At 38.0% G+C, this 22543-nt stretch overlaps 1 protein-coding gene across 1 annotated transcript in view; it reads right to left on the minus strand.

Moving 5' to 3' along the window:
- The window catches only part of LOC116712858 (endothelial PAS domain-containing protein 1-like), an 83786-nt gene that overhangs the window by 18127 nt on the left and 43116 nt on the right, over positions 1-22543 (minus strand). Inside the window, 3 exon segments of the mRNA XM_032552700.1 lie at positions 13815-14017; positions 14119-14234; positions 20410-20497. Coding sequence (XP_032408591.1) covers positions 13815-14017; positions 14119-14234; positions 20410-20497 — 407 coding nt within the window.

The raw sequence follows: 22543 nt of genomic DNA on the forward strand, positions 1-22543 counted from the left end.
ACATCATGCTCCTCTGAGCTTCAAAAGGCATCATGCAAGATTTCAAAATCAAACAGAATGGTGGAATATTATTCCTAAAAAAACAAGAAACATTCACATTCTCTGCCTGAGAATGGTTAATATCTCCGTCACTCTCATCACAAGTTCATCTCCTTAATCAGGACTCCACCAGCAGCTCTGGTTGCCTTAAGGGAAGAAATCCCCTTTTTGTTTTATTTCTGTCTAGCTCTTTTCAGCATATCAGTATCCAAGGCTTGGAAGAGAAATATAGGATTAAAATATAATGTTTAAGGTGCAAACTGACACAGAAAAAGCTTTATCAAATTACAACAAAATTTTATGTATTTTATTGGGATTTCATATGACTGGCCAACTCAAAGAAGCGTATGATTGCAAAGAGGAAGGAATATTTTAAATTGATGAATTTCACATGAAGTTCAAAGTCTAAGCTTTAATCCAATTGAGAATCTGCAAAATTGCTATTCATACACTCTCCTAATCCAATTTAACTACGTAAGTCTGAATAACTTTACATTAAAGTTACGTATAGGATAGAAAAATACATCAGTTTCTAGATATGTAAAGCTGGTTGAGACGTTTCTGAAACAAATGTGCATCTTTTGCAATAATTGCAGCAAAAGATGTGTCTATAAAGAACAGTAGAACCTGGAAAACTGAAAACAATAATTTCTAGATTTTATTAGTCTTTTTTACAGTGTATATCTGTTCCCCTCCACTTTACAATCAGGCTTGACTTGTGCCAATTCATAAATCTCAATTCAATACATTAAAGTTTTAAGTTGTGACAAATACTTTTGCATAAAAAATGACCAAGAATAAACAAGCACTGGACAAATGTTACTAAAGTAGCCATAAAAGAAAAACAAATGGGGATAAAATTTCATACGATGTTAACTATTCTGCAAAAGACATGTGTTAGTCGTTGTCATAATGACATGTGAGCATCTTAGTTTAGAGTTTCTGATTATTTTTCATTATTCATATCCATCTGCTAGTTTGACATGGCATTACAAAGCCAGTCCACTGCATAAAGTTGATGCACAGGTTTTAAAATCTGTGGCAAGACGTTTAAATGCCTATTCATACTAAACTTGAGCTGACTTACAAAGAGGAACAAGCAAAACCATGGATTTCCAGATGTGCACAGCTGGTAGAGACACTCCAAATGTAGCTGAAACTGGATTTTATATTAGGAGCTTAAACATACCCAGCCTCACAAAGTTTTTCCTCCCCTTTCGCTTTTTCACATTTTGTCACGTTACAACCAACAGACTTCATTCATTAAAATGTGAAAATTGGATGTATTCCACCTCAACAATACGTTGAACTTTTTACGCTTTTCACTGTTCTTACAGCTGTTTCCTTTTTTATTATTGGACTTATCTGTTAGCTGTTTGGGTAAATTTGAAGCCTGTTATAAATCAAAAGCATCATGTCAAAGTTCACTGGTGGAAGAGACTCTTCCCAAAATAAGAGCTGGACCCAAACTCTCAGCAGGAAATGACCCGAGAGCCAAGGATACAGGAAACTAAACCACAAAAAGAGGAAAACTAAAATATAAAGAGCTTAAGGAAACAAGAGAAAAATAAAATAATTGTAGAAATCCTTTAGCTTTACTTTTTCCATGTAAATCTAAAGCATGCTTTTGTGGTGAAACTCTCAAAAGTAGGATATAACCATTCTCGATTTTGTTCACAAGTTTAACGTCTTAAAATGGAAACATTAAAGATTTAACACATTTTTACTCTAGAATCGTGGTGGCTGCAGCTCTGCTACATTCGTTCTGATTTGTTCTTTTACTTTATCAATCTCTTGGCTGTGGTATTGCAGTTTTGGACAATTATTCCCTTTTGTCTGGAATGCTGTGCAGCTCTTTACTTTGTCACTTTCAGACAGTTGCCATGACAACAAGGTATTGTTTATACCTTCTACAGGGGTCTCAAACTCCAGTCTTCAAAGGGCCTCTGTCCTGCAACTTTTAGATGTGCCTCTGCTGCACCACACCTGAATAGAATAATTAGGTCATTAGTAAGGCTCTGGAGAACTGATCTACACAAGGAGGAGGTGGATGTAAGGTAAATGTAAGCCATTTCATTCCAGTGTTTTGTACCTGTGGCACATCTAAAAACTGCAGGACAGCGGCCCTTGAGGACTGGAGTTTGAGACCCCTGTATCTAGAAGCTAGACAGTATCTCAAAAGCTGTGCCCAAAGTCGGTCCTCGAGGGCCGGCATCCTGCATGTTTTAGTTTTCTCCCTGGTTTAACGCACCTGGATCCAATGATGGCTCGTTAGAAGGCCTAAGAAGAACACTGACATGCTGAAAAGGTTGTTACTACCACCAGGGAGAGAACTAAAATGTGCAGGATCCCAGCCCTTGAGGACTGACTTTGGGCACCCCTCTAATGATATCTGAACTATAAAGTGTAATGATTTCTTGTATTCTGTTGCATAAAGAATCCTGGAATGGCTTTGTGTCACGCTTTAAAACAGGAATGCTACTAAATCAGAAAACTGAGTTCTCTTAGTGTCTGCAGCCAATTCGAGCTGCAAAACAGTGAGAGAGAGCAGGACTTCAGCAGGTAACAGGAAGGCAGTACATGGAGTAGAGCAAAGTCAATCTATTTCAGCTCTTTCAGCCTCTTTCTGTGATTGGCTGCCTTTTGGAAACTTAACAGTTAATGTAAAGGTGTGAGTATTTTCAGGAGAACACACAGAGATTGCTGTTTAATAATGCTGGTCTTGCCAGTTTAAAATCTCAAATGCACATATGTGCTAAAATTAGATAGTATCAAAATTAGTGTATTTCACAAATCTTCAATGGAAACACCTTTTTCATATCACATGAGTCACGTGACCAACTACTAGTGAAAAGCTGAAGAAGACAACAGGAAGTGGTTGGAGGACAACGGCGCTGTGTGGTTTCTAATGAATGATCGCATGAACAAACTTTTAACTGTGTTTCTTATTTAATAGTATGCCGCAATTGTGAAATTGTGTTTTTTCGACATTAGTAGAATATTGACAAAGTTTTGCGCACATTTGTAACGCAAACAAAACAGTTGGTGAAATATACTATCATTTAGGCCAGTAAAGACAGCAGTCCTCAAGGGCTGCTCTCCTGCAACTTTTAGATGTGCCTCTGCTGCACCACACCTGAATGACCTAATGACCTGGTCATTAGTGTAACTAATGACCTAATGGCTAATTAGGTCATTAGCCATCAGTAAGGCTCTGGGGAACTGATCTACACAAGGAGGAAGTAATTAAGCCATTTCATTCCAGTGTTTTGTACCTGTGGCACATCTAAAAACTGCAGGACAGCGGCCCTTGAGGACTGGAGTTTGAGACCCCTGATTTAGGCTCTATTTATATAGAACACAGAAACTGATATTTAATGCAAGGAAGACTGTAATTGTCAAAAGCTGAAAGATGCTTAAAATGAAATACTGTAGATATAACATGGAGATGTTCATTTATGACTGTATGAGAACATTCTGTCGTTTAATTAATTTAAATTTATTTCTTGAAGTTTCATCTGCAGTTTCTGGCTGATTCCTATTCAACCAGGAATAAAACATGAAATTTTTCTTGGTTTTCCTGAAAAAAGTCAAAACTTTTTAAAATCCTAAAAATCATCTACAGACATTTTTTTTCTTTGAAAGTTCAGAGAGCTTATTCAGAATTAATATCTTATTGGAGCTCATTTTATAATTTTAAAGCTTGAAGTGACATTCAGTGTTTGAAGCCAAATCCTTGTAGATTTCACTTTCGAGAAAATGTAGAGGTTTGTTTGTTTTAAGCTGACAGATTATCCAATATGGGGATTTATGGAGGAAACCTCACCTACTTTCAGATGCAAACCCTGATGGGAATTAGTTAATATTAATCACTACATTCTCAAAAAAAAAGAAAACCTCCAACTCTTGCTTAAGACCATGCAAGCTGTGCAAACGGAGGATTTTGGACTAGCTGCCACTTGTTGAAGCCATGTTCTTTCCCTTTCTTTTCCTCCTCTTCTCTTCACCTCTCCTTTTTTGTTTTCCATCCAGCAGGCGCTCGCACTGCCAGAGCAGGGCTAAAGAAACACTCCGTCCTGTTCTCTAATGAGACCCCGTCCTTGCAGGGCCTGCAGACCCACCCACCTACTCATTTGCGTAATTAGAGAAAGAATTCGAGCAGCTATTAAACTCGACTTAAAAAGGTCAAAATATAAAAACAAACACATGAAATCAGCTCATTGTTTTTGTAAAAGTTCACACTTTCCTTCAGTTGGGAACCTTTGTGCTACATGAGCACTTGATACGGTTATATGCGTGAGTGTGTAATGTTTATGTGTAACTCCAATTTCTGCAAAAGAAATCATAAATAAATCAGTCATTGTGCTTTCATTTTGTTGCTGTTTGTCTCATGATCAAATATTTCAGCAGCAAGAAACAAACAAAAAATCCTTTAATCATGTTTGGAGTTTCCAGTATTGACGACAGTTGGGTAACAATGTGTCCCTCCACTCTGACAGCGTACTATTGGGGTATTAATGTTTCATCCTGGGCTTATCAAACAAGCCCAGGATGTGCACAGAGTCGTTCTTGACAAGTTAAACTGATCAGTCAACACACCATCATTACTCAAAGTGGACCTTCTGTGTGTGGGTGCTGCTTTAATAACTGTGTTTTAATTGGCAGAAGTCCAGAGTGAAAAATCGGCATCTCTGCAATTCCTCTGAACTCTGACAAAGGTTCTGTAAGAAATCCAATGCTCATTTGGTTTTTGCAACAGTGTGTTTGAAAATTTGTGGAGGAATCTTATACAATTTAGAGTTTATTTTTGAAATAATTTTGAAGTTAGAGAAAATATAATATAATGTCCAAGAAACATTGCAGTGGTGACTGCATGCATGTTTCCCCATTTCAAGTTGCTGCTGAGCTCATACAGCTTAAGCAGGCGCAACTGGTTCCACTCTGCATCTTGATGAGAAGCGTATACAGCTGATGGAGAACTGATCTCAGTTCCTCTTGGTCATTTGGTCCAGCATGTGTGCTGCAGCTTTGTGGAGGCTTGTATAGATGAAGATGCCAGGTTCATGGTTTCTCAGGTTAGTTTGCTGGAGGATTGTTTCTTATTAGAAACCCTGGATTTTGTTATTTACACTCATTTTTTCTTCAGGTTTTTCCCTGCCACCTTCAAGATTCTTCCTGCCTTATTTTTAAATAAAATTTTAACTATACTCTCCTGGTTTTGCCTCATTATTCCCTGGCCATTTGTTACTCTCCCCCCCCCAAATCCCTAAACTGTCTCGGGGATGTAACAAACGCTGAAATATTTACTGGGATATTTAGATTCAACATAATAAACATTACTGTTTATTTTATTTTTATATTTTCAGAAAAAAATGAAAAGAAAATTACAAAAAAATATTCCTTTTTACAAACAGCTAATATTATCTCAAACCAGGAATATCTTGGTGTGAGATTATTAGGTCTAGTGCTGGTATCCTCTTGTAGTATGGTTTTAAAATGGTAAGTTTACTAAAATCACAAAATCTTTTAGTGAAAAGTCAAACCAGGAAGTACGTGAAACATGAATAACAGCAATAGTGACTCCACAACGGCAACTGGAAAATTTTAAGTTCCAGTTGCCATTAGTCAAGATGCTGAAAATTTACTTAAAGTGTCAGTTTAAGCCTTTTGGGTATCTTCTAGATTGCATGTCCATGTGTTAACATTCAGTAAATAATATTTTACACAAGTGTCTCCACCTGCCACCATCCATGTTTCTCCCTGGCTTTGATGCATCTCCACCGATTCATTCAAAATGCTGCCTGAGGAATCGTTTACTCACAGCGCTGCCTGCTTTGTGCTGCTTGAGGTCCGGGAAACAGCGGCATAATTCATCCAGGCAGTTTGATGGTCAACTGCTCTTCAAAATCAAACAAGCAGCTGCCGCTTGGATGTGCCAAATTGGCCACCAGGCTGGTATTATGCAAGTGATGATGGCATTATGATGAGGTCATGTTGATAAACATGCGACCAGGACTTCCGGTTGAAGGGTGGTGCAGTGAGTTGGGTCTTGGTGTGCTCCTTTAGGTTGGTTCTTTTTAAAATTTTTGCTAGGCACTTTATCTCAGCTTCGACCTCAAACGATATAAATAATCTTTACATTGTACACAATTTTTTTTTTTTTTTGTTTGGTCACTAAAATGCCACCATGCCTGTTAAAAAAGGAAATTTGATCCAGTCTCACCTGCGGCCTGCTCCTGGTGGTGAATCCTCAACTAGTGGTGAGTCCTCTCCACCTCACACCATCATAGCCAAGCTACATTACTACACTGACTGTGTTAAAATCTTGTCGAAGGCAAGAAAGCTTCAGCGGGTCAAGGTGAACGGTATGACTATCTTTGTTTTCCCCGATTATATTGCCAGGATGACCCGAGCGCGGGCGGCCTTCACAGACTGCCGTCGTCGGCTCCATGGCATTGAGGGGGTCTGGTTCGGCCTGCTCCATCCGGCCCGGTTGCGGATCACCCATAATGGGGTTACACAGAACTTTACCTCTCTTGAGGAGGCTAATATCTACATCAGGTTGATTACCAAGTGAGAACTATAACTAGAACCCTTAGTTTCATGATCTGGGGATTTTATTTTTCTCTCTCTCTGGTTAAGTAATATTTTGAGTTAAGGAAAAAAAAATACCTTTTAACATCCGCGTTTCTTTAGTGTTACTATTCTTTCCCCCTGGCTGAGCTAGGTTGTTATATTAAATGGGGGCTTGTCCAGGATCTAATTAATACATTCCCGTGTTTACAGTTTAGGAAAAATTGTTTGGTTTTGTGTCATGAGGGTGCCTCTGTGAAGTTTGCACAGTTGGTTCACTTTAATATTTAAAACCACTTTAACATTTAAAACCACTTTAAAACTGGTCAGTTTAATATTGACCAGTTTTTGGAACAGCCTTCTCTTGATCAACTTGCTTGTTGTCATAAAGCTGACTTAGATGAAAATGCTAGTTACTTTTCCATTTATTATTCTAAGCAACTCATTAAGAAGGAGTTAAAGGATCTAATTGTGAGCGAACTGGTTGAGTTGAACTTGTTGACTTTGCCATCTGAGATTCCTGTCTCATCTGTTCTGCCAACTGTTGCTGTGCCTGCTGCAGAGACAGAATCTGTTGGCCCCTCTAATACTGCAAAGAAACCTCTGGAGCTAACAACATGGATAGACACTGAGGTTGTTGGTGGGAGTAAGACTCCTGTCACACTTCCTCGGTTTGACCCCCTCTCGGCTTCCTCTGGATCTGTTGGGTCCAAAGTTGAGGCTTTCTTGAAGGTTCGTTTTGCCAGACTGTAATTTGAGGCCGAGGAGAAAGCACTGCTCAGGCAATATCAGCTTCAAGTCAAACGGTTGGAAATTGAAGCTGAAAAGGTTATAAAGCTTTGACACCTAGAGCTTGAATATCAAGTGAGGTCCAAAGTTCAAACAACCACTGAGAGTCCTGCCATTACCTCTGGTGGGCCCTTTGACGTTACTAAATATGTGGCTTTAGTACCTGAGTTACAGAAATTGACTCGTACTTTTCTGCTTTTGAGCGGATAGCGCAGGTTTTACAGTGGCCACCTGATGTTTGGTCACTACTTCTACAGTGGAAAATCAATGGTAAAGCTCAAGAGGTTGTAGTCGCCCTCCCTCTTAAGTATGAGGTAGTTAAAGTTGCCATTTTGAAAGCTGATGAGCTTGTTCTTGAGGCTTACTGGCAAATTTTTTGTTTTTTTAAGTAAAGCCCTACTCAGACCTATGTAGAATTTGCCAGGGAGAAGGAAAGTCTCTTTGACCGATGGTGTGCTTCAAATAAGGTGAATTTTAACTCTCTGAGATAAGTAGTTCTATTAGAGATGTTCAAAAATCGTCTACTTGAGTATGTTGTTGTATATCTGAAAGAGCAAAAGGTAAAGTCTCTGTCTTCTGCTGCTGTTAGTAGATGAATATGTTCTTATACATAAGTCTACCTTTCAGTCTTGTGCTCATTGAAAGTGTGCCTGCTAAAACAGTTATGGAACAATCCAGGTTAACTCCACAAAAAGATGACAAAGAATGTTTCTATTGTCACAAAACGGATCATCTTATTGCTAACTGTTTGGCTTTGAAATGAATTAAGAACAAAGCTGAACTTGACTGCACCCCTGATCTTTGTTTTGAACCCTTCCTGTTGGATGGGTTAGTTTCATTTTCTGGAATACCTAATGATCAGCGTCCAGTTCGTATTGTGTGTGATACTGGATCCTCACAATCTGCTATCCTGGCAGACTCCTTACCTTTCTCTGAGCTGTCTGCTTGTGGCTACAGTGTTGTACTGCAAGGAGTTATGTCCCCTGACCTGTACATCTGGTACATTTGCAATCAAACAGATTTCTGGCACTTTTCCTGTTTCCGTTTGTTAGCAATTAAGGGCATTTCCTTTCTGCTAGGTAATTATATTGCTGTTGGTAAGGTAACTTCAGCACTGGAAACATTAGAAAACTCCTGCTCTCTTCCTCAGGAGGAAGAGCCTGCAACACCTAATGCCACTACTTCTTGTGTGCTCACTCAAGCTCAAAAGTTAAACAGAACCTCAGCAACTGATGTTGACTTCTGACAGTTTACTTATGTCAATCTTTTCAGAGGAGGAAAACCCATGAAGTTTAAAAATCTGGGCACGTTTAAAAAGCAATGGAAGTCAGTACTGCCACAGCTGTCACACCTCTCAGATAACTGGTAAGCCTGACGAAGGCTTACCTCCTCCTGGTCTTCACCATCCCGTTTATTACCAAAGTCCACAGCGGCCAAACCCAGAGATGTTGATGGCATGTCACTGGGAAGTCAAAATAAGAGCCATTTCTGAATTTCCAATCCTGAGCACAAGAAAAGCCCTTAGCCATCTCCTTGGTATGACTAGTTGTTACAGGAACTTATGTAGAACCTTCTTAACTATAGTCCTCCTTCTCAGTACCTTGCTGAGACTAAAAGTAAACCTTGTTTGAACTCCATAGTGTCAGCATGCATTCGAAAATGTAAAATCTCTTTTGTTTCATGCACCTGCCCTCTCTTCTATGTCTAAGGCTTTCAAACTTGAGGTTTATGATAGTGCTGCGGGAGCTGGAGCTGTATTGTTACAGCAAGGTGATGACGGAGCTGATCATCCCGTCTGTTACTTTTCTTGTAAATTTTTTAAAAGTCAGCTGAATTACTCCATCATTACGAAATAAACTCTGGCTTTGTTTCTTGCACTTCAGCACATTGAGGTCTACCTGGGATCTAGTTCTGTGCCAGTTAAAGTTTACACTGACCATAACCCCCTTATTTTCCTTTCTCGAATGTACAATCACAAGCAGGCGCAGACTCAGGCGCTGTACAAGATTGCCATCTTAACATTAAACATGAGCAGGGTGCAGTCAACTTCTTAGATGCTTTGTCTATACCATGACTCATAGTTAGCTTGTTGAAAGTGTTAATCCCTAACCTTTTGGTTTAGGTTTTAAGGGGGGAGGTGTTACGGCCAGTGGTCTTGTATGTTTTCTTTTTCTCTTCCTTTTCTGTATAGCTGCAGTTTTCCCAGTGGAATTGACTCCACTGGGAACTGGATGCAGCTCTCATTCTCCTGTGCCACTCCCTGAGACCTACAGCAAAGCTGATTGGCTCATCAATTGTCAACTCCAAAAAAATCCCTGATGAGGCCTCCCTTTATAAATCCAACACTTCCTGGGTTGAGACAGCTTGCCACTTTGATGGGTGTCTGACTGCTTTAAATAGTAGTGATGGGCAAATGAAGCCTCATGAAGCAAAGAAGCTTTCCAACCCTTTACTTTGCAAAAAGGTTCATTACTCGATGCTTCCTTCATCACTCACTAGTGACATCTGCTGGTGAAACTGTAACAGCCTTGTCACTCAGTTGGATCATACCTCCAAAAATTAGTAAATACAATACTGTCACAAAGTTTTCATCAAACTCATGTTTAGTAACAGGAGAATCAATTAAATCATATATAATTGCCATACGTTTTAATTATTAAAATGATTTGTAGCCAATCTAGTCCTGGTATATGTTGAACGTTAGTGGTTGTGATGGGGTTTCTTTTATGTCATAGACTGATTTGACAATAAAGACATTTGATGTTTTAGTATCTTGGGAGTGCAGTGCTTGTTGGGGCATTTGATTTTTCTTGGATTTCTAATTGGCTCTGATCCCTTATATTTTGCTACATGCAGAATTTTAGTCTTGCAACAGCATTAAATCTGTTTCTGCTGTGCAAGACTGATCTTTGCTGATCAAACTACAAATATAAATGGAAATTTCCAGAAGGTGAGAAAGGGGTTAATTATTTTTATTTAAGAAGAATTTTATTGTGAGCGATCATCTCAAAGTATTCCCAGAGGTCAGAGATTTTCCTCCATTTCAGACAATCAATCGAGTTTATTTGTGTAGCACATTTCAGCAACAATGCAGTTCAGAGACTTGGATAATAAAATCACAAAACTATAGTCATAAAAAAATACCATAATTGACAATTGAGAAAACCAGTAACAAACATTACATTTTGATGAATGCCATCATCAATACACATCAAATATGTTGGTCAATATTCCTTTTATTTTGGCCACTGAAGACAAATATTCTAATCTGATGCACAACCAAATGACCTACAACAACCCATGAAGCAGCACGGCTCATCGTGCTTTTATTTTGAAAACTGACACGCAAAATGAAGCAGTCACTTGTCCCAGGTGATGCGAGGTGTTGTTTGTTGTCAGTCACATGGTTTTCAGCAAGACGATACAAGCATCGAAGCGGGGCTTCATCTGACACGCCCCCTTTTTACTTGGTGCACGCCTCGAAGCCTGGATTCAGATGTCCCATCTCTATTAAATAGCACTGTCTTTCTGTGAGCTTTTTGTAAACTTTTTTGATAGCTTTGTCTCTCTGGGGGTTTAATATGTAAATTTCCAGTAGCCTACTAGAGATTTGTAGTTTGTTTTTGTTTAACGTTAGGTTTTTGGTCCAGTTTTGTGTTAAGATCTTTAGTTTACAACTCTGATTGCTTTGTGGATTTTGTTTTATTTGTTAGTTTTGGTTATAAGCCCCTACCTTTATATTATTGTTGGTTTTTCGCCTTTTATTTTGTTAACCCATACAATAAATCTTAAACTGTTAAACCCTTAACATCTGGGTTTTTTAATGTTACTTCTCCTTCCTCTTGGCTGAGCTGTGTTGTAACAGGTGTAAACTTGAAATTCAATCTATTATTGCATCTTTTTCACCTGCTTCAATTATCTATTCATCACTACCAATTAAATTATCCTCCATTACTGCAAATCCTTAAGTGTAGTGCTCTCTACACTTAAGATCTGGTCAGAATTTAGATCCCATTTTAAATTTGTGTCTCCCTCTAATAAAATGCCGTTGTTAAAAAATAATCTATTTTCTCCTGCGGCTACTAATGCTGCTTATAGAATTTGGCATGAGAAAGGCATTAGAAGAATGAGAGACCTTTACAAAGATGGCTTATTAGTTTTTCAGTATTGTCCTCAAAATGTAACCTGCCTACTTCTCATCTGTTTCTCTATTTCCAAATTAGACATTGTGTCCATTGCTGTTTCCTACTCTCCCTGCTGACTCACCATGGGTCGACCTTCTAGTTTTTGAAGGTCCAATCTGAAATCACCTCTTTCTAATAGAAAACTTGAGGCTATTGAGTCCGACTCATCTGGTAAAACCAGAACTGCTTTGGAACGTGAATTGGGTGTCGAACTGTCTGATTCATGGTGGGATAAAGTTATTCTCAGTATACGTTAAAGTACACCATGTGCTAGATTACAGCTTGTACAGTAAGTACAGTCCATGGCGTGTACAGTCCACTTCTCAAAATCTCATCTATCTAAAATTTCCCCTTCAGATGACAGATGCCGGACCTCACCTTGCAACTTAAGTCATATGTTTTTATTCTGCCCAAGTTCACATAAATTTTGAAGTAATTTATTTTCTATACTCTCAGAGGTTTTTTAGAATCCAGATCCAAAGTGATCCATTAATGGCCATTTTTGGAGTTCCAGTTACCACACTTAACCTGCACCCCCAGCAGAGATCTTGGCTCTCTGTCCTCTTCTCGCCAGACACTGTATTTTACGCTCCTGGAAATCTCCTACACCTCCGTCTACATTACAACAGCTGTAAGAACTGTAAGAACATTTTTGCAGATAGAAAAAATTTCATTAGCAGTGAGGAGCAGTTCAGGAAAATTTACTCACAAGTGGACACCTTTTGTGGAATACCTAAAATCTCTGCCTTCATAATGCATAGAATGATATAACTGACCCATCTGTGACTAAGTAAAAAAATGAGGTAAAATACTATTACCTTTTGGCTCCCCAATGCCACCCAATTTTTCACCTTTAAAAAAAAAAATGTAATTAATTAATTTATTTTTTTCCCCAAAAAATGTCTTAGACACTTGCAGAACAATTATTTCCATTGCAAGTGGAAATAATTGAAGGAAGCTGCCAATCTTCCTAGAAGTGACATCCCAAAATCTCTACATCCAGATTGTGAAATGCTCAGAGAAAAAAAAAACAAAGTAAAAACCCAATTGTTGGACTCAGTCACGGTAAGTGTTACAGTTCATGAAAGGACAAAAAAAGACAATATGGGTTGTACGGAAGGGTTGCTTGGAGAGACAAAGGTTTGACTGCAAGAACAATGTCCCTTAGACTGATGACTGATTGAGATCAAAGTCCAAACGCCTCACATCAGCACAGTGGTGGAGGGATGATGGAGTAGGGTGGTGTTCCAGGACTTGGACACCTTTACAGTCATATGACTGACCATGAACTTTGATGCATAACGAAATGTTCAAATTTACAAAAGGCAAATAATAGTGAAATTATCAAGGTATTCCATAGACCCTTTGAAAATCCAGACTTCCATAGAGCTGTTCAAAAAGAAAGGTCTACAAATCTCAATGAACCGAAGCAACACAATACAAATGAGTCAATCATGTGTCTGAATTAAGAAATGTTGTTGTTTGATGTTTTCCTTAGCTCTAGTGCCCATCAAGAAAATTGTTTTGAACTCATGAGTTGTAAATAACAGAAAACAATAAGAAGGGCCCCACAAAGTCAAAATGTGACGCACTGGAAGTTTCTCACTAAGACTGATCCGGACATCTGATATGACTGCTTGGTACGCCAAGATAAAATGCCGGTTTCTATGTGTTATGGGATCAACAAACGGAGTGCGACAGAGACAGTTTTCCAGCAGTTAGGGTCAACCCGACACACCGGATTGCAACAGTAACAAAAGCTGGATATTTTTCAACTTTCTTGTGTTGTGCAGCTTAGCCTGCATGTGCGCATCTACGCATACAAACTCGAAACTTCAAACTTGAAACTTCACGTGTACGAATTTGAGTCACTTGAGTGAAAGAGGGCAAGCAATTGTCACCTCATTGCACAAGTTCCATAGAAAATGAATGAAGAGGGAGCGATGTCTCCTCCAGTAGAGCCCATTGGTTTGTTACACAAGCTATCGTCCACATGCAGGAAGCTGGTTGTGAAGTCGCTCTGAGTTTTAAGGTACCTTAAAAGTTTTCAACCTAAAAAGAGTTACGAACTCTTGCAAGTTAAAAAAAGAGAGGTTTTACATAGTCAACTACACACTAGAAACACTTTAGTCCTGCAGTTCGTAGAGGTTTTTAGGATTCTTATTTTGGCGTCAGCTCAGAAAAGCACACTTTATGAGCGGCGTTACTGCTATAGTGGTGCCTGCTTACTTTTCATCACAGTAGGTGAACTTCATGTCCATGCTGTGTCGGCTCAGGAACGTCCTGCTGTCCAGCGGCGCGTCGATGTTAGACGGATGTGGGATGGGTTCGCACATCAGGATGGCGCAGGTGAGTGGAGGCTCCTTGTAGTTGCAGAGAACCCGCGATGGGCAGCCGTTGTACATCTTCAGTTGGCCGGTGCAGTGCAGCACCTGGAGGAATGGGAATGTCAGAACATTTTGCCTCCTGCGGCTTTTACGATGGAATCGGTTTGAATGTCAGCCTAGCCGTCTCATGTCCATCCAAGCCTTACCTTCCAGCTTGCTGACTTGAGGTTGACGGTACGTCCTCTGTTGGTCACTGTGCATTTCATCCTCATGAAGAAGTCTCGCTCTGTGCTCTGGTCTTTGCCTTTTTTACGGAAGCTCCCTAGAAAACAGAAGAGTAATAATTTAAGGTGGACCGAGATTTCACAGAATCTCATCCTGTAGAACAGATCAAGTTAATTCTGATAACAGCTAAATGATGGCCATAATAACCCAACACCTAGGGTTTCAACACCTATTTTTAAAATGGTACATTTGTTTTTGAAGTATCTGTGTCACAAAAACCAATAGGTAGAATTTTACGTAAATGTATTACAAACCCTTATCAGGATTTTTTGACACACCAACCCAAAGCAGAAAATGATGAAATGGTTTTCTTTCCCCACACTAAAAACTGCCCAAAATTCAAAAACACTTTATTGATCCCAAAGAAAAATTAAATATTATTGTGTCTTTGAGCTGCTTCTGCATACTTCTCAATAACTCCCTATGTGCCTTCCTGACTTATTAGGGAAGCATCTCACAGTTCTGGTGGGGATGCTGCTGTTCACATTGTTTGTATAGTCAGTCACACACTCAGTCATGACATGAATGATCTCTCCATGTGGCTGGCAAAGAGCAATCCAATCTGTAACCTCAAAACAACCCTGTAGGGTTTCTTCAACTTGCTGTGACCATTTTCTCAAAGCTCTTTTCTTTGTAGGCTGTCACTGAAAAAAGAGGTTTATATAATGATCAGAGAAAAACTAGGTGGTGGTCTCCTTTTTCCAGAGGAGGTCTGGCTTTGGAAATATATTAATCCTTTAGGTCTGTGTAAAACAAATCCAATGAGTTGTTTTCTCTGGTAGAGCAGTTGGCAAACTGTTGAAACATTGGTGTAAAGAGTTAACACTTCCTGTCGAGGACATTTAAAGGGCAATAATATACACCATACTGCTATAATGAATGGACTCTGTGCAATTTGTCTCTTTGTCGACTTTTTCATTTTAAACTCCTACACGTATCAAATTATATTCTTATGCTTTCAAAATATATTACAGTCATACTAAAAACCTAAAAATAATTATCTTTAAGCCTAGATATTTGTTTTAAATGACAGAAGTTTCTATTCTTGAAATATTTTTCTAACCCTCACTGGCGTATCTTGTAAATGCAGCATGCATCCTGCTACTCGGTAGCAGACTGTTTAAAAAAAGTTCAAGTCAACACTCCAGATATCTGCCTCCCCATGTGTGAACTGGAAAACAGCCCAACAGGACGTGGAATTAGGTTGAGCTTGAGGTCAGGGTTCAGCTGTTGAGTTGCAGCCACAGAGCCAAGCGTTGTGTGGTGTCTTTCACCAACGCGCCAGTCCCCGAGTGCGTTTTTATCTTTACACCAAACAAAGAGGGAAAAATGCCTTTCTGAGTGAAGGCAAAACACAAATGTAAAAATGAGGAGTAAACTAGTAGTGGAAGAGGACTATAAACCCAACGGAATTGATCTGCTTCAGTGCTGATAAGTTATCTCCAACAAATTGGTGAATGTGATTGTCTGAAGGGCAGAAATGACATTCTAGTATCAGCTTGTTTCATTAGATTATTCCTTATTTCAGGAAAGTAACACAGTTTTCTGTTTGGAGACTAAGCAGAAAACCTTCAGTATGAGTCAAATCTCTGGTGCAGACATATTGGAATCTTTCCCCACCAAAACACTACCACTTCTTATCCTTTTTCATTTGGTTCAGTCCAAGTAAAGCACAAAGAGTGCACAAACCCTTCTGTTGTATCTGTCTTTAAGTTACACTCTGCAGTATGTAACCTCCGACCTTCTGTCATCCTTTTTCTGGATGCTTGCCCATTAAATATACAGGATTATGCAATGTCCTGTACTACTGTGAGTGTTCTTTATTTTAATCCAGAGCTCAGAACAACAGGTCTAGAAGCTGCAAATTAAGTTAAGACTTCTGAGAGTTACAAACTTTATGCCCATCATTAAATACCTCACAAAGAAAAGGAAACAGTGTGGCACAACAGCAAACCTTGTTTGTTGTTCACTCACACTGCAAAGATCCTTAGCTCAGGTGGAAGAAGCTGTTTGTCAAACATTTCACTAATTTATTTTTTATGTAATATTGACAAGAAGAAGAACATTGTTGAGAGAAAGTGATGAAAAGTCCAGTTTGCAGTTTGCTACATGCCATATAGGGGACAAATCAAACATGTGGAGGAGCCTGCTCTGCTCACATGAGACCAAAATTTATCTTTCTAGTCAACATCCAAAATGTTATATGTGGTGTAAGACTGAACATCCCTTCTCCAGGGTGAAACATGGTGGGGGCAGCATCATGCTGTAGCAAGGCTGTGCTTGAATATTAGCAGGTCAGAGTTTATTGTTAGATGAATGAAGCTAAAGACAGGGCAGAGCTGGGAGAAAATCTGTTTTACGCTCCAAGTGACTCAAGCCATGGAAGTAAGTTCACAGGTCATGAAATTGCACAAATTGAAATTACAAAAATAAATTTGCTGAATGGAACACGTTTTTTGATCAAATATTTTTACGTTAGGGTGAGGTGGTTTTTCAGCCATGTCTAAATTTTTGCTTTACTAAACTGCAATGGAAACACTGTTTTGCATCACATGAGTCACCAGTTTGATTAGAATAGAATAGAATAGAATAGAATAGAATAGAATAGAATATAAGTACTTTATTCATCCCAGCAGGGAAATTACTTCGCAGTTACAGCATAGAGACAAGACACAATAACAACTACCACTGAGTAGTAGTTGTAGATAAAATAAAAATAAAAAAATAAAATGCTATAAATTGTAAAAAATAAAATGCTGTTAATATAAAAAGCAACTTAAGAGCAGTCCTGCAGTCCTTACAGCTGCAATGAGTTTATTTGTAAGCACAAACCTCCTTGGACAATATAGCTGTGGATTGTCCAAGGAGTTGTCCAACTCAACTTTTGATTGACATCAAAAGTTGAGTTTGCCATTCCAAAGAGTTGAATCCATCGCTTCTGTAAAACCCCCGATTACAAAGTCCAAAAAACACATTTGTATATAAGTTATGGAGCAGTTCCTATGTGTAAGGGACTCGTCGCTCCAATGTTTCCTCTGATGGCTGCTGATGAGCTCTAGGGCTGTGGTTGAAATATGTATGTCATATAGGTGTTTACATCTGTCGCCACCATGATTTTTAATGACATAGTCACATGTGAAAGTTTTGTTTTCACACATTTTCACATAAACAATTAGCAGAACAAAATTTTATTTTGCACCCAAAACATTTGTTTTGAGCACATTTTTATGGAAATGCATATAGTCATAAACATACAGAAAAAATGGGCAACACTTTATTTGACTGGGTGTGCATAAGACTGACATGACATTGTCATAAACATGACATAACATCTGTCGTGAACATGAAGAAGTCTTTATGAATATCTATGACTGTTGTCATAAAGTGTCACTCAGAAAATTAAGACACTTTTAATGCAAAGCTGCATTAAAAGTCCATTAAAAATTCCAACTTTGCGGGGTGTGCCGTGGTGGCATAGGGGTTAGCGCCACCCATGTTTGGGGCCTTTAGTCCTCGACGCGGCCGTCGCGGGTTCGACTCCTGGACCCGACGATATTTGCCGCATGTCTTCCCCCCTCTCCTTCCCCCTTTCCTGTCATCCTACTTTCATGTAAGGGACACTGGAGCCCACAAAAGACCCCTGGAGGGGTAAAAAAAATAAAAAATTCAAACTTTGCATTAAAAGTGTCATTATTTACCAAATAATTCAAAGTTTGCACTTTTAATTGACTTTTAATGCAATTTTTAAAGCAACTTTGCATTAAAAGTTATTTACAGAATGAGACTTTATGATAACAGTCATAAACATTCATAAAGACTCATTCATGTTCATGACAAATTTATGTCATGTTATGACAATGTCATGTCAGTCTTATGCACACCCAGTCAAATAAAGTGTTACCAAAAAGGTAATTGAATGTTTACAACATTCAATTACCTTGAATCCAGGACTATTCTAAGTCCTGGATTTGGACTTAGAATAGTCCAAATCCAGTTCAATCCAACTGAGAATCAAAGCATGGATGCTAATGCATGCTCTCCAACCAATCTAAAGGAGCTTAAGCTGTTTTGTGAATAAGAATGTTTCCAGATGTTAAGAGTTAGCAAAGACACACCCTATGGTATTACATGACATTACATGATATTCTCATTAAAATGTGTAGCTATAATGTAACTTTATCTGAAAAATCTCAATGGATGTAAATATTTTTCAATTGCACAATATGTATATTGAAGGTTATGGAACATTGTTTTTATATCAGCTTACCAAAACGCAGCCAGAGTTGTTGAAATCCTTCTAAGCCTGACTTGACATTGTCCACCTTTTAACTATTTACAAGTTTATTCTTTTATGTATTATTTGCTTACAACCTTCTATAAAACTCTGGGTTTGTCTATTTAATATATTATGAGTCTTTTGAGCCATATATTTTTGGCAGGTCGATAACATTTATATTTATTGAGGCTCCTTTTTGAGTCAACAGTGATGGGAAAGTTTTAGAAATTTGCAGCTCACTCTCAGTTCGTTATGTGAATTTGTGTCTTCTTGTGGAATAGAAATGAAAGCGTTAAGGGCCTTTGAGAGAAGATTAAAAGGCTGAAAGGCTGAACACATGGGTTTTATTTACTGCTTAGGAAGGCAAGATTTGCAATCAGTTCCCCTTAGAGGGCTCAAAGGATAAGGATGACTGTGGCTCCATTATTGCTCAAGACTACTGTGAAGTTTAGGATCATACCTCACTCTGGACTTTCCTGCTGGCTCCTTCAACCAGCCAGCATTGATCAGAAATGCAGCATCCACCGCTAAATACGGTGGATGTTTTATCATTTTGTTTTAAAGGCATAAAAAACTCGTTCTTCAAGATATTGATTTAAAGGTCCACCAGTTCTTCATACTAACACATCTTGTGACAACTAACATTATTTATGCTTTTGTATGGCTTAGTAGATCTGCTACAAAGCAGGAGAACTAACCAATCATAACTACAGAATAAGAAAGAAAATTTGTTTCCCCTTAAAATCTGTTTTTAAAGCTTCCACATGTTAGGAAAGCCCCACAAAAAGGGATGTACAGCTATTGAGATGTAACAGTGATCCTTGCAGTTAGCAAAGGCTCATTTGTTCCAATTCAGCAGCGCAGCATAACTAAATCTGGTGATTTTCTGCTCAATCATTAACCCTGCTGTGTGCTCATACTGTCCTAGTTTCCAGCTAATAGAGCAGACTTCTGCATTCATTCAGTCATTCACAGGTTTCCCAATCTATAGAAATGTGTATTTCCATTCCCAACAGATATACACAACTTTTCAGTTGTGTTGAGGTTGTACAGATTTCCACCATCAAAATGGTTCATTCAAATAACACGGCTGCTGTGACACTCTTCCAACTTGCTGTATATGCTGGTGTGTTGAAAAATGTGTTAAGTGGATCTAAAGCTGAGTGAAACAAGGGAACTTTGAGAAACTTTGAGTCCTGCCTTGTTTTGGAAGTATGGGTGTCACTTTATGTGTTCCCGTTGGGAATAGTGCATGTGTACTGGGACCTGCGGAGTAGAATTCACAATCTACAAACACTTCACTACCAAGTCTTTATACTGACTTTAGAATTAAAAAAGAAGCTTCATTTTCTGGAAAATGGCTGTCTCAGAATGAAACTTCAATGCTCTATCAGTGTCCCAAAGTGGAAGAATAATTTAAACGTTAACCAGAAAGTAGGGCATGCAGTCGCCTTCATTTTCAGTTTCAAGCATCCAGCATGCTGATGTGAGTGACGCATGTGTGGTTTTGAGTGTTAAAGTTAGAGTGTTAGATGTGTAATATGTAATGGGTAAGCATATCTTTCCATGGCATCGTGTTTTTTATGCCTTTAAAACAAAATGATAAAAAGTAATGTTAAGACACAGGTATAATAGAAAAGAACAGAAGACGTTTACTGAAAATTAGATGTTTAATCTTGCCTCCAAGATATCTCCATTAGTTTCAAACTACAAATCAAAAATATATCTTCATGTAGTTTGCCTTGCAAATAACCAAATACAAATCTGCTTCTGTGGAATAACTTATGCTCGGATGGTGAGCTCACACAAAGCTTTAATAATTGTATTAAAAATATGATGTTTTTGTTAGATTAAAATCAAGCAGAATGAGCGTGAGATTTGTTTATGTAAAAATATCTTGCAGTTGTAATGTGGGTTAGTAAGATTGAATGCTCACCTGCTGACTTCAGGCTAAGGTTTTCTCTGATCTCCTCGTGGTCACATGGGTGGGTAAAGTCAAAGATGCTGTGACCTGTGAGCTCCACCTGACACAAAACAGAATGAAGATTCTTCAGAATCAGAAGCCAACAATCTAACATTACTTCCTATCCACAATAAATGTCCACAAACAGTTTTGAACAAAATACTTGGTGCTTAAATGTAGCGGCGTCTTTTTCCTGATTATAGGATTTTTAAAGGATTTGTAATTCATGTTATATAGACATAAATATATGGAAACGCCTTCAGTATAAGGACCGTGAAAATGGTTTACAAGTGAGACGTGAAGTTGTCTAATAAAGAAGTCTGTTGATTTCTAAATGGGATATACAAATCATTATTTAGGCTAATTAATGCTATAGGTGAAAAAGCAAGGGAACAGCATCCTGTAACTTTTGTCCACAATCAATTTAATGTAACCCCATTTTGATTTGCTATCAATTTGTTATCAAAATTCAGATCAAAACATAAAGGAAACATGCTAGCATTAGCATAGCAATTCATCTAATCTGCTCACACAAAAACATCAGCTAGAGTAAGACATGAATATATTGAAGACTGTTAAAATATAATGTCTTCAACTCATGTTTTATGAGGCAAACAGTTAAACTATTTAATACTCCAATATATTCATTTTTCTAGAATATAAGACTTTGTTTATTAGAATACACTTTTAGCAATTTTTTAAAATAAGTTTTTGACTATCGTTATTTTAATGAAAGTGAAATATTTCTACAGGTTGGCTAACTTTGAAGGGTGCTAATTAGCATAAAACATGAATATTATTTAATTAGCTAACTGAAACATCCCATTGAACAGAAACAAAAAACTCTATTAAAGCTTCTTGGTAAAATACTTACTTTATGTCAGGATAAGACTCTAAGAACCTATGAGTATGAACATGCCTACACTTTCACAATACTATTTACTTAGTGCTGTTTTATTAGCAACTCACACTAATTAAACAGCAGTCATGCAAGAAAGAATGGAGGCATTGCACTAATTTACAAATTTGGATGTGGTCCGCAGATATTCATTATTATAAGCCATCTTGTCACTGGGCTAATAAGCACTCTAGGTCAACATAAATAATGTCACCAGCTGTTCTCATTAGCTACCAGTAGTGATTTATTTTGTAATAAACACACTGGAAGAACTGGGTGATGATTAGAGTGAGGAGCAAAAAAAAAAAAAAAGTCACCTCCAGATACCTGGCTTGTTTGCACCAAAACAGTCACACAATGAACTTCCTTTCTTGGATGATTCAGTTTTAAAGTGTTTGCCAAAAAAAGAAGAGAAATGTTTAGAGCTGAAACTGTCCTGTGTATACCACACACAGAGCCGACCTCACAAGTACTTCACACAAACGGAGTGGGCTTATGCGACACCTTCCGTGAAAGTCTTCTGTTTGCCTGAGTTAATATTCTCTATTAAAATAATAGTAATACATAACCGCAAAAAAACATATATACAGTCATTGGAGAAATTTTAAGCAAAAATATAATAAAGGTTTTTCTGCTTTTTAGTTTTGTCTTAATTATTCATATTGATACACTTTCTGACTGTTATTCTTAATGCATTTTAAATAATTAGTCAGACTAAACAAACTAATCCCCGATGTAGTTGTACAGACTGATTTTATGCCAGTTGCAGCTACAACGCTAGCTAGTAATCTGTGCAGCTGCATTTTGCAAGTTCAATAATAACAATAAATACTTTTCTACACATTTTTGCTGCATGTTATTACCTTAAACCACAGTGAAATGAAGTGAAGAATGATCAAGTCAAATCAAAACCAAGAGCAAATATGCTAATGTTAGCATAACCATTTAAGCTAACTGCCTCATATTGAAATGTGGTCAGCAGGATTTCGAAGGGAGTTAATTAGAGACTGTAGATGTATCTGCTCAATCAGACATGGCTTTAGAAGCAAGTGATAAAGCTTAATAGCAGCTTTCTTAATTAAAATAAAGAAAAAATAAAAATAACCTTTTATGAAAGCAACAAAGCAGGACTGTTCCACAGAAACTTAACTTTAGTGTTTATAGAATGGAACGCTTGTTTTTGCAAATGCTTAACCCTAATTTAGTCAA

This window comes from Xiphophorus hellerii, chromosome 22, assembly GCF_003331165.1.
Source record: "Xiphophorus hellerii strain 12219 chromosome 22, Xiphophorus_hellerii-4.1, whole genome shotgun sequence".
NCBI classification, from domain to species: Eukaryota; Metazoa; Chordata; class Actinopteri; order Cyprinodontiformes; family Poeciliidae; genus Xiphophorus; species Xiphophorus hellerii.